General features: G+C 40.8%; 1 protein-coding gene across 1 annotated transcript in view; it reads left to right on the forward strand.

Moving 5' to 3' along the window:
* The window catches only part of LOC115397797 (kinase suppressor of Ras 2-like), a 115,999-nt gene that overhangs the window by 79,120 nt on the left and 20,047 nt on the right, over positions 1-16,832 (forward strand). The window contains exons 7-13 of the mRNA XM_030104258.1: positions 8,054-8,123; positions 9,267-9,350; positions 9,667-9,752; positions 11,755-11,775; positions 12,047-12,156; positions 14,090-14,258; positions 15,234-15,260. Coding sequence (XP_029960118.1) covers positions 8,054-8,123; positions 9,267-9,350; positions 9,667-9,752; positions 11,755-11,775; positions 12,047-12,156; positions 14,090-14,258; positions 15,234-15,260 — 567 coding nt within the window. The remainder of the gene's footprint in view (positions 1-8,053; positions 8,124-9,266; positions 9,351-9,666; positions 9,753-11,754; positions 11,776-12,046; positions 12,157-14,089; positions 14,259-15,233; positions 15,261-16,832) is intronic.

A 16,832-nucleotide genomic window follows, 5' to 3' on the forward strand; every position in this document is an offset into this window, starting at 1 on the left:
TTCGAGACAATCGTATTGAACGCAGTTTTATACATGAACGTCATACAAAGCGATCCACGATCGATCCTCGTCTACAAGGGCCCTGGGTGAAGTCGATTATAGAGCATTGCATTTTTTTCCCTGCTGTATAGCACATCGCTGCTCAGGCTACTGGCTGTAAGCCATATGATACACACAACTGAAATTTAAGAAGTTCTAACAAATTCCACATTTTATTACATTTTTTCTCCATAAGGATGTCGGCAGCAATTTACCATATGACAAGAACAGATGAGAACAAAAACACTTTCACAGCAGTAAATCACTGCCATTCTAGGCGCTGTCCTTGGTGCTGAAAATGCAAAAACAATAGTGTTGTTGTGTTTACCTTCGTCATCGTCGGGAACATTCGATTTTGATTTTTTGGAAGTATTGCCTGTGAAAAAATCCAATATTCTCTTCTGCTCGCTGTCTGCCATCGTTGTTTGATTGCGAAGAAGCTGCTTCCGGGTGAGGGTCTCCTCAACAAATAATTTAAATTTCATTTCGTTTTGGATAGATTTTTCCACATATCCCCACAGCTCTGTGTAAATCCATTCCACAAATACGTTTTTATATTTTTATAGTTTTTTTTTTTTGTAATTAAGTTTACAGTCAACGCTAATGTCAACGGTGGTGGGGGTTGCAGCCCCGGCAGCATCCCCCCTTCCCGCACTTGTGTGCACAAGTTGCTCGTTTATTCCAACTTCCTCAGACAGGCGTGTCAGGCTAAGCCTCTCATGAACCTGTTGAGACCACAAGAATTTATTTTGATTTTATTGGACTGGAACACTCCAAAATATGCAGTGATCAATAACTATAACTTTCAAATTATTAAAGTTATCCATTTATACTTGTCCAACTGTGAAGTGGAAGGGAAATGACAGACTGTATGGCAGTTTCGGAATGTGTGACAGTCTTTTGAAATGTGTGAGAGGTTTAGTGTTTGATATTGGACTGAGCGATACACCGAAATCTACGATATATAGACATTTCCCTAAAATTCCATCTTGAAAAATACAGTATGAACTGGTGATTTCACCCAGCTGACGTTGAGCAGTAAAACACAATTTGGAGAGAACACAAACAACATGTTTGAACCAAAAGTTCCACTCCCGCTGGAGCTGTGTGTCTCAGACAGGAGAGACTGTTTCCGTCATGTCTTCTGTCATTATGATCCCCTCTGTCAAACATATGGTTGGTGGACCATATCCAGGACGGCAGAGGTTCCAGTCCGGCCTGGGAGATGACTGTGCTCATAGTTGAGTCATTGTTGTATTTTTAGCTGCAGCAGAATTGAAAGAGACACTTCACTGCATTTTGCATTAAGATACAAAGGTTAAAATTAGCATGATGTTGAAATTGAACTTATTTGACGATATTACATTTTCATGCACGTATTCTACTTATTTGCACTAAAACATTTGGAGCTGTGGATGTTTGTGCATTATTATGTTGTCATTTCACTGGTATGACCCTCTAGTTTCTTCTTAAACTAAAATGAGTTTGACACAGCTGGAATAAACCCTACATGGCTGCAGAAAAGTGCAAACGGGGCTTCTGACTTTGTTTCAACAAAGGATTTCTTGCTACCATCCTTAAAGGCCTTATTTGTCCTTTTTTTTATTTGTAAATAAATAAATAAAATTGTGTACCTCTTGTGTCACAATTATGCAGCACGTTGTGTTGATCTATCATGTAAAATCTCAATAAAATACATTTACATTTTGTCACTGAAATGTGACAAAATGTAGAAATATTCAAGAGGTATGAATACTTTTTCTTTTAAACCACTGTAGATGTAAAGCTCTATTTCTCTACATTCTGGTATTATTTTAAATACATTTTATAGGTATCATAAATGGGAGTTATTGTCATAAAAGTGCACATACTAAATCCTGTCAGTGGCGACTGAATGGGGATTAAAAGGGTTAATTGGTAACTCTAAATTTCCCGAAGACATGAGTGAAGATGTGGCTGTGTGTTAGCCTGCGACCTGTCCTGGATGCTCTGCACCCTGGCTTTACTTGATCATCAGCTTGGAGAGACAATAATTCTGGATAAACATTTGGACCTGGAGACCTCTTTGTTTTGATTCAATTCATACACGGTCGTAATCCTCAAAATTTGAGGCCTGGTTGAATTTGGCAACATGTACGGTTGTCATGGCAACGGCGATCTCCATAACATAGTTAACACTTGGCAGCATGAGAGGACTCACTGATGCACCTTTTAAACAAACTCACTGTGTTTTTTGGAACAAAGTTGGATGATTCTAATTGCAGCCGCATGCTGATTCCAAGCTGCGCGCGCCTCTGTGGCTCGCACACTGTTGTGAGGTTGAGTGAAGCCGGTTTACCCCGTGCAGGAACTGAAGGTGTGCTGCCTGCCACCTGCAGCTTTGCATTCGACATCAAAGCCAAGCTCTGTCGGACTTTTTGGGTCTTTGCCGTTCGACTGCTTTTAATCCCACGCAGAAGCACGATGAGGTCCTGTCTGCATTAGATGTTGCTTTGACCACGCCAAGGAATCTGATCTCACTGGGCTGCACGCATGCAGTTTTCTGTGTGAATGTCTTGTGCTTTGGGTGGACAATCAGAATCCATTAAACTACATTCACAGGGCAGATCAAATACGATGCGCTACAGATCCTCCTGAACTCGAAGACTGACAGACGCCAACAGCAGAGGAAGAGGGGTGGAGGTGTATGACAAACTACTCGGACCACCCCGCTGACAAGTTCAATCATCTGCCAGTCGCCAAGCAGGCCGGCGAGAAGCAGATGATGTCAGTTCCTCTTTATATTGAGTTATCAGGTTGATTGAGTGTAATTGAGCTCTCCATCGGAGTGCGGGGAGAAGACGCCGAGCCTCTGGAGGGGTGGGGGGTGGGGTGGAGGGGCGTTTTCAGGAACCAGGAAATGCTATCTGGCAACAGGGCCATAACATTAGCACTGCCAGCAGCTGGTGATTAGTTGAATCATTATTCATGAAACCGACCGGGTTTTTATGAGAAACTTAAATCCTACAGATTTTTCATTTTTATTTGCTTGCGAGTCATTTTCATCCTCGCGCTGTCCTCTGCTTAACGACGGACACATAAAATGGGTTCAAGAGATGAAACGTACGTAACACAACCTTGTTGTTAGATGTTGTTCCCACATAAAAACACCTATTATTCAATTGAATTTCAACTAAGGGACAAACCATTATTTGGGATTTTTTTCAAAGTGATTTCATTGTTTTCACTGCTGTGAAACAAAGGGGATCTACGTCTGTGATAGTTTTATTGAGCAGGTAGTTTTTCAAAGGTTCAAACAGTCCTCCAGTTGTTGTTTCCAAATATTCCTAATAAGTGAAAGGGTTTTCATACAGACATTGTTTTGAGGATTTTGCAAGTTGTTGACAGCCTGTATGTCTACCAGAATTTGGCTCCCAAGGAAAAAAAAAGATAATGTTATGTCTCTCTTGTACATAAGATCCTGTTGTCAGATTGTTTTCTGTCCAATCCTTTGGATTATTTTACTTTCGTGAGCACAAACTCTCCAGAGAATCTTGACAATCTTTTTTCAAATATCACAAATCATACTGTTTCGATGAAAACGAAGAGCTGAATTTCAGTCTACCTGCATCAAAGATAATCATCTCAGTGATCTTACTGTGTATTGATACTGCAATATTTCAGGACATTAGTGGTGATTTCATTGTTGTGCACCAAACCCAGGAATAATGTGATTGAGCTTACGTCACATTGTATATCTGATATTGAGCATGAACACTTAAACCTGCAGTAGCCTTGACCTTTGACACACTGATGCCCCATTCTTGTGTTACTGCGTCTCAGAAAGGCTGGCACCTAATATCTTTTATTACATTTGCCACCAGCCTGGAAAGTCTCTTAAATGTCAACAGGAACTTTATTAGCTGGTGGAAGTAAACAGCAGCTCTGTGGACATCTCAGTTTGTGACTTTGGTGCACTCATGAATTCATGACTTTTATAAATAAGACTTTTAAATATCACACCTCATTAGTACATGGAATAAATCAATGTTAATGTTAACATTGAATGAATGCCTTTTAAATACCGCCCAGCTTCCAGAGCATTCACATATATAAACATAAAGACTGTGATGTAACGGGCAGTGTTACAAGCCCGCCTTGTCCGCTGCACTCAGGCAAGCTTTTGAGCTGAAAGCAGAATCAAACTGTCAGGGTTGTATCTGAGCCTTCTGCTCAAATTGTTTGCATGTTTAGCTGCAGATATCTCTAAATGATCGGACCACTTTCATGCTATTTTGTCCTCCATTGTGAGGGACTCTGGCTTCGAAAGATTTCCACCACAAAAAACATTTCGCTCGGTCCATTAGTGCTGGTGGTGACTGAGCAACCCGATGCATTTATGCACCACCTCTCAACACCAGGTGAGAATGGCAGCCTACACAGCGTCGCCTGTGCAGGCGGCTGGATGAGGTGGGTATGCATTGAGATGATAGCGCGCTCTAATGATGCGCCGGCTGCCAGTAATTCAATAACAAAAGGCCGATGCTGCAAAATGCTGACAAAGTTGCAGGCCAAAATGAAAAGTGCATCATCAAGATCATTTTTTAGCATTTCATTTCAATTACATTAGCACCCCAGCAGATTATGGGTCAGTTTGGTTCCCATTCTGTTACATTTTATCATAAAATGTACAATGAATTGCCATCATTTTAGCATAATTTCTCCCAGCAGCATCAGCCAGGGCCATTTTAAAGTCCTTCGGATTCCATTTTGCCTGTCAAATGTATTGTATATCTCACCAACGTCTAAATAAATAAAATAGGGTGTGTTGGTCAAACTCCAAGATCATTAGTGGCTGCCACATTGACCTCTGGGCCCTGCATTGCATTTCAGTACCTTTCCAGAATTTATTGTGTCCCAAACATGTCTATCTGTTCTTAAAATCAGTATGATTCTGCTACTTTTAGTATCTCCCAAGCAGCATCGCTTAGCTAACATTGAGCACTTGGGATATACTTTGTGGAAATAATCTTTATTTCCATTTTAGACCTCATGTGGGTGGCAAAGATACCTCTAGAGAACCATCACTCCCATGTCTCAACCGCAACAGAATCTTTCAGAAATGTCATGATTTATTGCAATTCATTTATGTTGGATGTCTCTCCACAACAGCACTAACACAGGTTGATTCCTGAAATAGGTGTTTGTTGCTCAGCTCCCTCTTTCTTTTTCAAACCAGCAGTCAACTTTTGGATCTTGCTGCTTACACCTTGTGCAACAAAGTTTTAAATTTTACATAAACCTGCTGAAACAGAACAATACAAGAACACATAGAAATAATATAGCACACTTAAACACAAATAAAATAAACATACATTCAGCCGAGGTCCCCACTACACAAAGAGTACCAGACATGTTCTAGTGCAGGAGTGGTACGAGAGCACGACACACTTTGCATCTCTGCATCCATTAATGTTTCATACCTCAAGATCGTCCAATCAAGAGTGCTGCTAAAGCTTGCACAGTCCAAGGGGAAAGTCATACGGTGAAAACACAGACAGTCTTAGAAGTTATTCAGCCACCTCATGTTTTTAGTTCTGGCAGTCCAGCAGCTGATTCTAAGGTTTCTCATCCATATATTTATAGGAGAATTGGATGCAGCTGAGGACTCATTTGGGCTACTGGCTTCCTTTCAGCTTTCCCCACAAGCCGCAACAAGCTTGCTGCTCCTGAGTTCTAAAATAAGAAGTCAACATCGGGGTTGCCAGAAGACGCCTGCCTTCATCCATAAATAGAGTGTGTGATTTCTGCAATGGTTACCTCAGTCATCTGTTTTATTACGGTGTAAGATGACGTCAAATCTCCAACCCCGAGGACCAGGAACTGTGCTTTGATCAAACTTTTTGGAAATTTATTTTACTGACCCCACTGGTATAGATCTTGGGAGGCATCAAAACAGCCACATCCAAAGAAAGAGTCCATGAGAACAGAAGCAATGTCAGTTCTGTCATATGTGTGCTAAAAAAAATAATAATAATTTAGGAAGCGGTTTAAACAGTTAAAATGATTATTTTAAAATAATTTCACTTTTGTGTTCAACCTCTGTAAATACACTTTGTTGAGTTCAAACAGTACTTTGCTTTTTTTGCTTCCACTGCATCTTTATTTAAAAAATAAATAAATAAATAAAAACAATCTTGATGTGCACTATTCAGCGAACACACAAAAACATATGAGGGAATTTTTCATTTAAGCAGGAAGGTGTCTTTCAAGTAAACAACTCAGTCAATAACTGTGCAATGTTCAACCCCAAAGGTTGAGGAAATCGTTATCACAAAGTATTGTGGGGGAAGTCAGCTGTATAATAAGTGAGTGGTTTTCTGAGGACCTTTATGCAGAGTTATTCATGGATGTTTTGTTACGTCCAAACTGGAAATGAATGCCGGGCTACACTTTGTGTTTGGATGTGTGTGTGTGTGTGTGTGTGTGTGTGTGTGTGTGTGTGTGTGTGTATGTGTGTGTGTGTGTGTGTGTGTGTGTGTGTGTGAGAGAAAGAGAGAGGGTATGATGGAAAATAGGACTGCTGAGGGTGGAAAGCTTAATGTCTCCTAAATGGATGTGCGATGGAGGTGTTCAATGAGGTATATCTAGACATTGGGTGGTTTGATCAGAGAAACTGAACTACTGAATGAATCACATTGGCAGCTTTTGCATCTCGTGTGTGTGTGTGTGTGTGTGTGTGTGTGTGTGTGTGTGTGTGTGTGTGTGTGTTTAAAGGAAGTATGTACCCAGAACTCTTCTGAAAACGGTTCTGGATTTTGATGACCTCTGGAGGCAGAAAGCCTCACTTGGCTGAAGCACAAGAAAATAAAATCATTCCCAATCATTCTTGACACGGATACTAGTGAAGTTTCTGGTCTTGACACTCAAAAAAAAAAAAAAAAAAAAAAAAAAAAAATTCTACAACAGATAAAAGACGGATGAAGAGAGCAACAGACAGTGAAACAAAGCAAGAAGAATAGAGTGAAATGAAAAAAACCCTGCACAGTGGAACCACCCAGTGGGAATTCTGATATTGTGTGAAACAGCTTGTCAGCGTTGCTCCATCTATCAATCAATCAACAGCACAGTGACAGATGTGCAGTAAATTGCCAGCTGTGAGCATGCGGTCATGTGAAACATGACGGGAAAATGCCTAATTCTAAAGCGTCCAGAGTACGATGTTGCTAGGAATCGAAATTGGGCCAAAGTCTAACAAAGGTCAAAGTCTTACTTTTGGTTTTAGATTTAACTGATCTTGTGTAATCCATTATATATCCATTTGACTATCAATCTCCCACAGGTGCTTATTTAATTGTCTTATCAGCATTTGTTTTGCTGTCCGTGTTTCTCTTTATCTATTATTTAATTTCATGTGGTTGTTTTACATAGCGTCTGATGGATTTGATAATTCGATGCAGAATTTAGGACTCACCTTCACTTGGAGTGTGTTTTTTTTTTCTTCTTCATTTGACTCTTATCATATGTGTAATGTCGATCAAAATATAAATGAAGTAGCAAAACAAGATACAAACTGTACACAAAGTAACAACAGATGTTAAATGCAGACTGTGTCACTGAATAGTTTCCCTCTTTCTTTTTTGTTTTCTTTTGTGAGGTGCAGCGGCTGCTTTGCATTTCAACATTAAAATTTTTGGGTAGTTGGTGGTTGTCCGGTTTTATCTGAGTGAGGCAGTGTAAATGAAGTCGTCATTATAGATGAAGTTGATATCTGTATAATCTGCAATTAGGACAACATCTCATTTACAGTGATGGACTGACAGTGAGTCGCTGAACAGCCGATTAAGTCTGGCACTGAAATGTCAGTTTGTTGCAGCAGGAATCAGCCCATTCCCTGAAATGCCACACATGCTGAGTGAATGCTTAATGCAGGACTTTTAGTCGATTCTCAAAGACATCCTGTCAGCGTCTCGATCGAACCAAAAATGAAGACATCACAGCCTGACCTCTCTCTTCTCCCTTCCCCCCCCCCCAGACACTCTCTCAGTGCCTCGCTGGTCCCCACAGATTCCCCGAAGAGATCTGGGAAACTCAATAAAACACAGGTAGGTGTGTGTGTGTGTGTGTACACATCTGTGACAAAAAGCCAGTCCAATTAAAAAAAGGGCCTCTTGCATAACTCATCTCGGCTCTTTTCCTCCAAGTCGTCTGTCTCTTTTTCTCGCACCCCGCTTGACACTGAATACCAGAGATCTGAAAAGTCAAACAATACCGTATCAGTGACGGCATCTCAGGAACCTGCAGATCGTGGGCGTACCGTGTGTTGAAAGTCAGCCAGGTGGAGGGAAAATCTTGCTCCTCAACTCTCCTCGCGCTAATGTAATTCATATCGCTGTTGCTTGGTTTGGAGAAACATGAGCATTTTTTTTCCCCCACATCCAACACTCACTTTGATGCCAGTCTGCATATTTCAAACTTGTGCCCCTTGGTGGCATCTTTGGCCTGTGAATATAAATGTGTTTTTGTAGCTGCTCTTTGTTTTTCTGCAGAATTCAACCTTAATGTCACATCATCACTCATAATTGAAAGTCCACCTCAGAAATCTGTGAGGTAGAGCTGTTCGACTCGAGCTGTGTCTCTGAGTTGAGGCAAAGGACGGGCCTAATAGAAAGATTTGGATTCTGTCAAACTACATTAGTCACCTGCCATTAGCCACACAGCCGAGCTGCTGGCGCCCGGGCATCGCTTCAATAAACACAAGCGTATGTGTGCGAACCTCCTCGGCGAGGAATTGGTTGTTACTGCCGAGCGTGTTTTGGATTTGTTTGTTTGAGAAATGACTGAGTTTGACTCCCCGAGAGCGACGCCGGCCTTAGCGCTCCCGTCTTTCTTACACTTGATTGCTGTATTAATAAAAACTCCCGTGACCTCGGCTCGTTCGATGCTCGGCGACGGAATAGGGGTCGCTGAGAAATGAAAACAAAATGGGCCCCAAACTAAATCAGCAGGTGAAGCAGATTAGGAATGCATACGGGATTTGTGAAGTGGCTTCTTAAGGTAGTTATTATCCTCGCAGAAAGGTGAGGCAGGGAGCGCGACGTCTTCAGCGAGAGCTATCTGTCAGTAAGGAGCAACATTATGAAAGGCAAAAAGGCTAGAATGCGTGTTCTCTTGATGGTAGCTGCAGCTCCTGCATGTCAGGAATGTGCAACAAGATGAAAATGTTGCTCTTCTGTCTTCTTTTGCAGGTTTTCCACAAAATATTGGATGTCCCAGACATGCATAGTATGTGGAAAGGGAATGTTGTTTGGACTGAAATGTAAAAACTGCAAGTAAGTATGGTTTTCAAGTAATCCATTTCTGCTATAGCAGTTTTTCAAATGTGTATCATATTTCTCCATCTTTCATTATTGTGAAATTGTTACTGGCTCGTGGCTATTTCTTCATCTTTTTGATTATCTATCCATTATGATGGTATATTCCATTTACTTGAGTTTTGATCTCACTTGAATAAATTAGTAATTTGTGCCCTGCGCCTGTTTTCCTGCACATGAACGCTCCCACTTTGCATAGGTTACATTTCCATGTTAATACATAAGCAAGACTAATGCAAGCCAAACGGGTAATAGAGTGTCTGTGTGCTTTCAGGCTGAAGTGCCACAACAAATGCACCAAAGAAGCCCCACCTTGCCATTTACTGATCATACAGCGAGGCGGACGAGAATCCCTCAAAGGTACTTTTCATTTCGTTTTCATTCTCATTTTCATTAGCATTCACCCTGATGTAAGTTGAGTTTCTACTGAAATCTAGACATCTCGGTTCTTTTCATGAGGAATCAGTTAGAAAATGGATCAGTCTTTACCTGTTGGGGAAGGAAAATGAATGATTGAATTGTGGGAAAGAAGGGATGTCGTGGTTAAGAGGTGATCTTTACAGAACGACCCTCGTGTTAGACCAAGCATGATATTTTCCAAGGTAAAAAGTCCTGATCAGTATGCTCAAGCTACTCTGAGAATTGGCTTAATAATGAGAAGCATGGATTGTGACTCAGGTCACTTATCCTCCAGCAATTAGTAGCAGCTTAAACTTTAATGTCAATTGTTTCTGAGAACAATTTTGTCTTCAGTTTTTTTCTTTCTTGGAATCTATATTTTGCAAAACAGTAAAATGACCTCAAGTTCTTCTCAGAGATAAAAGTTTTTCCTACATTAAATTCTCACACGTTCAACTGCTGGACTCTTTGGACTGTATGTGTTGGTTTCCCTTTAAAATTTACCATCCAGTTGCTCACCTTCTCCGTCATTTCTGCAACTTGTTAAAGGCGACTCATGCTGTAAAAGCCTCAGGATTGAGGGGAAATTTTTCATGACAGTTGGAACATTTTCAGCTTGCTTGGTTGCGCCTTTATCCTAGATTGCGTCTCCTCGGGCGCTTCCCTCGACTCCATATGCAACCCTGCCGTGTCTAAAATCTGCTTCCTGTTCTGTCTGAATGCACCTTGATATGTATTAGCTCTGTTGTGGCATTGAGAGAAGAGAAGACACATCCTGTCAGTTAAACAGAAACAGTGCTCGATGGTATTTCAGCAGCTTTGGCCACAAAACGGGCAAATGAGAGTCTTGCATTGTTGATATACGTTTGATTTTCAGTAAATATATACATATAGAAAAATCCAACCGTGAAGTACAAAATATGTGATATGCATTTTGAACTTGAATAAGTTGTCTAAAACCTAATATATCAAACAGTTGTTTATGAGAAAATGCTGATGGACTGAAGTAGACTGAAAGCGGCTCTTGTCTTTATTCAGATATAACTCTTATTTCGCTAATAATCTTGTGATTTCAAGATAGAAATAAAATGCAGTCAGTAGATGTAGCAGCAGTTCTATTTATGTTTTACAATGTATTTTGACAAGAGCTGTTGAAATGGAGTAAGTTGGCTGTTGTACTGTTAGCCTCACCCTGACCAAGTTCGTCTGGAGCGGGCCGGACTGGTAAATATATCATGTCCTTAGAATTTAAACTTTAAACTTTTCTTTGTTGTGGTACACTGTACGCATGGTCAAAATGTCTATATTTTCACGAGACCAAACAATTACTCCTGAGAATAACTACAATCTCAACATAAAGCCATTTGTAACAATACCTTCTGGTGCAAAAATTATTAAAATGCCAAAGAAACATTTCCAATAGTTCTTACATTATGCATGTTTTTACAAACTCACCCTGACAGCATGGTATTGAGACTGATTTGATCACAAGAGGCCTAATTTTTATGGTAGCTTCAGCGATATCTCAGTATTGTGTTCTGCTACTGTTTATAAATGTTGGCTGTCATCCACTGAAGCTCAGGCCAGTCAGGTTTACTGACTGCCGGTGTTCACTTAAATGTAGTTATTCAGTGATTTGCACAATGTTTCTTTGTAGCATTATTTGTTTTATACCACGTCCCACTCTTTTCCCCCTGCAATGTGGTTCCATTGTTTTATTGAAGAGTCCTTAGAGCTTTTCAAGACACAGTCCTTTTTTTTCCTCGTCTCCCTTCTGCTCATTTTAAGCACATAGAAGGTTATCTGCTCATTAATTAAGCCACTTAGGTTTGACAAATGTGATTTCGTCACACACTGTTTATACTGACACAGACAGCGCTGAAAAAAGCCATTATCTGCCATGAGAAATAAGAGTCTTTTGTCCTTTCTCTGCCCCCCCCTCTCTTCTCTCCCTCCAAATAAGATCACCAAGGAACGATTCAAGGTAAAGTGCACTAATTAGAGTTCTCTTACTCTGCTTCAGTGAGAGAAATGACAGTTTCTTAATGACATGCTGCAGTTCGCCTAGTGAAACTTTTAAGTGTCTTGGTGTGATGATGAATCGGGGGTGTTTTAGAAAGGGCAGTTTGTTCATTTTTCAGATTAAAAAGCAGCTCCAATAAAGAACTTGACTTCGTGTTTCCAAAGCCACAAGCTTTTGTTAACTGTTGGCCTCTGTCGTTGCTCCATTGTTCCTTCGTGCTTTATTTCTGCAGTAGCTCGTCTGGTACGGACTGAATCAGTGCCATGTGACATCAACAACCCGCTCAGGTACACAGACCTGCACATCAGTCAGACGCTGCCCAAAACCAACAAGATCAATAAGGTAAGCACAAAAAAAAAGATTGTTCCACAATCTGCGCATTAACCTAGCCTACATATTGCGCGTTCCTTCTTTTTTTGGGAGCCCGTTGTGAGTCATGGCATGTTTTCCCGGGGGATCAGGGAACCGTACGAAAATATCTTCCCCTAGTATTGCTGTTTGCACAGATGGATTTGTTTTCATACAGTGAAGAGTCTGCAGCCAGCACACCCCACAGTTTCTGCTCAGATCCTGGAGGAGAAAGTTCATTACAGGACTGCAGTGGTGGTATAAACACTATGAAACAAATCTTGTGGAACAAACGGGGTGTGTTAAGGAAGCATGATAAAGTGTGGAGTCTGTAACAGTTCTGTCGAAGGAAAATCATATTATCTGGAACAACCAGGTAAAAAAAAAAAGCCAGTCTTCTGCTGACATTTGTAGGCATGGTATAGACATGTGCAGGTTGTTTAAATATTGTGAAGAGCTACAGGATGATTTATGAGCTCTGTTCAGTTTGATGTCAAGAATTCAAGACTTGTGGATGGACTGTGGGTGAGAAGCGTAATAAAAACTTTCCTGAAAATCTCACCTGCCTGTTAGAACATCCCTCGTTCATTCCAGCTTTAGGAGCCTGTTAGGGTGGAGTTTACATGTTCTCCATTTGTATTTGGGTACATGGGTTCAAATCCAGACCTGGTGGCCTTCTCCAGTCGCATTGTCCTGAAGGTCACCATACAACCCTTATTCATCACTGTAATTTATCACTAGCGACAACTTCAATTGCCAAACATGAAGCATGTTGTTGTGTTTTGTTTTTTTTTTCATTTCTATATAATTGGCATGTTTGGTAGGTCAGTACAAATATATTCAAATTGATTCCTACCTTTCAGACACTCATTGATTTCACTTCATTCCTGTAAGAACATCAACTTGAACTTATTGAAGGGAAATAATCCATCAAAATGAAAAGTGTCCTGTCTTTGCTTTTTGCCCTTTATTGCCGTTATTGCTTCGCGCCTTCAAATGTCTCCCCAGTGGTTCGCTTGAGGATGTTCAGACATGTGAGATTTCACAAGTGGCTGCTTGACCAGAACAAATATTATTTGTCCGTCATATTTTCATTAGTCTTTCTATCTATATCGGATTGAGTTCTCAGAATGTTTAATTAATAAAGTCCTTTTTCAGCAAAGTTTGAACGATTCAAAGATTGTTTTTTAAGTTATGACAAGAAGAAACGTTGCTCACAATCAGACTTTGGTTGATAGCTTTATGAAATTATTCAATGTTGCTATTATTGAATTGAAATTGGATGGAGTCTTTTGATGTGAATTTGAATGAGGTCCAGCGAGATACGGAGTTATAAAATCGGCGAAAATGTGAGTAGAAGTACTGATGAGTGCACTGCAGCTGAACTTTTGTGCAGCCCAAAAACAAGCTGCTTTATTCTGTTACACGGACGCTGCTTCACAAAGGTTGGTGGGGTTAAAGTGAAGAGGCTTCATAGAGAGCAACACAAGTAGATTTCCTCATTAGTGTTTTTTTTTTTTACTCTGTTTTGGACCGGCGTTGAATGGAGGAATACATGTCCCCAGCAGTTTGGAGAAAGTTCAGTGTTTGCAAGCCTGCACAATGAAAGAATAACTTCCCCGAAGAAGTAAAGTTTGCTTGCATAGCTCATTGTGATGGATTGCCTCTGTCGGAGAAGTTTTATGTCTCTGCATGTTGATTTTCATATTCTACCCAAATTAATGAAACACCGAGTTCTGCCTGAAGGTGGAAATCAATCTCAGAAACTTTGCGTCAGATTCAGAAAGAGGCCAACTATAAAACAGAGTGGAAGCGTTTCGTGATTAGCAGGCGAGAAATGTCACGTGTGAATCACCAGATTGAAGTCAAGCTTATGTTGATTATTCTTGTTTTTTTCTTTTTCTTTTCTTTTTTTTTTTTTTTCCAGGATCATATCCCGGTCCCCTACCAACCGGACTCCAGCAGCAACCCCTCATCCACCACTTCTTCCACCCCGTCCTCCCCCGCCCCCCCCTTTGCCCAGCAGTGCCACGCCCCCTTCACCGCTACACCCCTCGCCACAGTCCGCACGGCAGCAGAAACAGTTCACCTGACAGGTACAGGAGCGCACCACATGCTGCGAATTCAAATCTGCAGATATCTATTCAAAGACAACTATTCATCCTGTTGCAGTCAGGGTTATTAATTTTAATAAAGCAGAATAAAATGCTGATGTTGTTTTAGTGCATGCACTAAAGTAACAATAGGTATGAAACAACAATAAATCATTCTTATAACACGACAGCTGTTGGTCAGACCTGATTTTCCTATGAAATGAGCTCAAGTATTGAAAACACTATAATAATTCTAAGCCTGTTTCCTTTAGAGGCAAATGAGGGCTGAAAGAAAACAGTGTTAGTGGGGCTGGTTGGTTGTGCATAACAATAACAGTTCTTAATCTGAATGCTAATGTCAAGCAACGTTTACCTTGTTCAATGCATCAATTAACTCAGTGTTTATAATGCTGGGATGATAATAATTAGAACATGTGCCTGTTATCATACAGATTTTGCTGTAGTACGTCTTAGTATAATCATTCTTGTATGTGTAACTTACAAGTTTGGTGTCCTGTCTGAAAGCTTGTGAAAAACAGAGCGAGAGAGATCTAAGTAAATCAGATTTAGACAGTTTATTTTGCTTTTTCAAATCAGAAACATTGTTGAAAATGTTACCAATATAATCCAAAAGAAGCATAATTTTTTTAAGCTCAAAAAGTAATTAAACATAATCGCTTCAATGTAGTCTGAACAATGTAACAATAAAATAAACTGTAAAATGTTGAGTGGAATTAAATTGGAGAAACATTTTTAATACAGTAATTTGATTATAGAAGTGTATAATCATTTCAGCAAGACTGGAGAATTTGATCATGAAGTAACAGGTGAAGAAGCTGTGAAGAAAACTTCTTTCATAATCTGTCTGTGGGCTATTCCACCTCATTTACAAGAAAGTCTTGTCAAATTGGGAAGTTCTCACACTTCACATGAAACTCCCAACTCTTGTTTCATTTCTCTCCACAGCCTCCAGTATTTAATACAAACAGCAGTTCATCTTCCCTGGTAAGTAGCTTCTAATTGATCATTTCTCCTACCAGTAATGCACTGCGACCAGGCGAGAACAATCAAGGAGGCCGACTTTTGATGTCCGCTGTGATTTCCATCGCCTCACCTTGGCCTCTTTGACAACTCCCGGCCCCCCGCCCACTCATGCTCGTCTCATTTGGGCCTCCTAATGATTTGTCCGCGCCGGCGTCTCTGTGCTTTTGTCCACGGCTGCACCATGCAGCCTCTGCTCATTTGGCAGGTTTATTACAGATGAGACAACCTGGAGTGGTGCGAGGAGGAGATTGAAAATGGGAGGGAAGTGAGATCCGAGGCAGACACTTTATTTATTTATCTGGAAATGTTTGAATATATTGTTCGGCTCCCAGCAGCGGGCTCTGATTATAGATGTCACGTACTGTTGGGTGTTGTTACCTAAATTACAGTTGCTCCCTTTATGAGCTGCATAACAACATGGATGACCCAAACACTTACTGTTGGTCCTTATCCGTCCAACAGCATTACGCTGCCGGTGGAACTAATGCCACAGTCATGTCATATTAAATTTACTGCTGGCCCCAGTTTAGAAAGCAAAGAAAACAAACAACAGACATTAGCGTAAGCCTCCCAGGGGCAATTACCCTGTGATTTCAAATGTGTTTACACGAGTGTCAATTATAGTATTGTATGATGATATCCAGCAATGCTTGACTGAAACATGGGGAAACCCTGCACACCCTGTCACATGGACCACAAGCACAGATCCGCTGGGCTTGGATTCACTCAAGTGAACAATTTCAAGTCCTCCTGGCTTGGAGGACGCTTTTGGAAATACTCCACCTAAAGCCGTTCACTCTGAAAACAAAACCAGGCCCTCCTTGCTGCGAGGTGACGGCGCCAGGCTTCCAATGCGCCGTGCCACACAGGAGATGTTTTTTTTTTTTTTTTAAATGGTGACTCGCACATTGTGTCACAAATCGTCGGTGCACGCCCAACACAAGCAGCAAGCGTGACTGCAAATCCTCTGAGGCCTTTCAGAGGTAGATACAACCCAGCAGCTGACCCTACTCCATCTTACATGTTGGAGATTAGTGGCTGCAAAGAAAGGCTGGAAGAATTCTTTCTCATTCTCCTCCAGAGAGAGGAAAGCTGCACGTGTACATGTGTGTGTGCGTGGAGTCTTAGTTAAGGTGGTGTGCCAAACGAGTTGCCAGAACAGTTCTTTTCTCCTCCATCAACTCTGCAAGTCCGCAGAACTCAATTCGAATGATGGACAGCTTTCCTGCAAATATATTAATCGTATTTGGATGTAATTAGCGCACCATTTCCTACTGACACATATTGACACAGAGCGTTCAAACCATTCAGTTCGCCCACGTTTCAAGCAGATGTGACACAATGCATTCTTGGAAGAATTACGACTACCGTTTCAATATTTAACCTACTTAAAAAGTGATCTATTGTAATCAATTTGTGCTGATTTCCAGCATACATCATATATACAGTTCATGTGAACAGATCCACCCATCATTATGTGCTAAATTGATCTGATCTCTATGATGAAAAATAAGGAGGATGACTTATACACAC

Source organism: Salarias fasciatus, chromosome 12 (genome assembly GCF_902148845.1).
Source record: "Salarias fasciatus chromosome 12, fSalaFa1.1, whole genome shotgun sequence".
NCBI classification, from domain to species: domain Eukaryota; kingdom Metazoa; phylum Chordata; class Actinopteri; order Blenniiformes; family Blenniidae; genus Salarias; species Salarias fasciatus.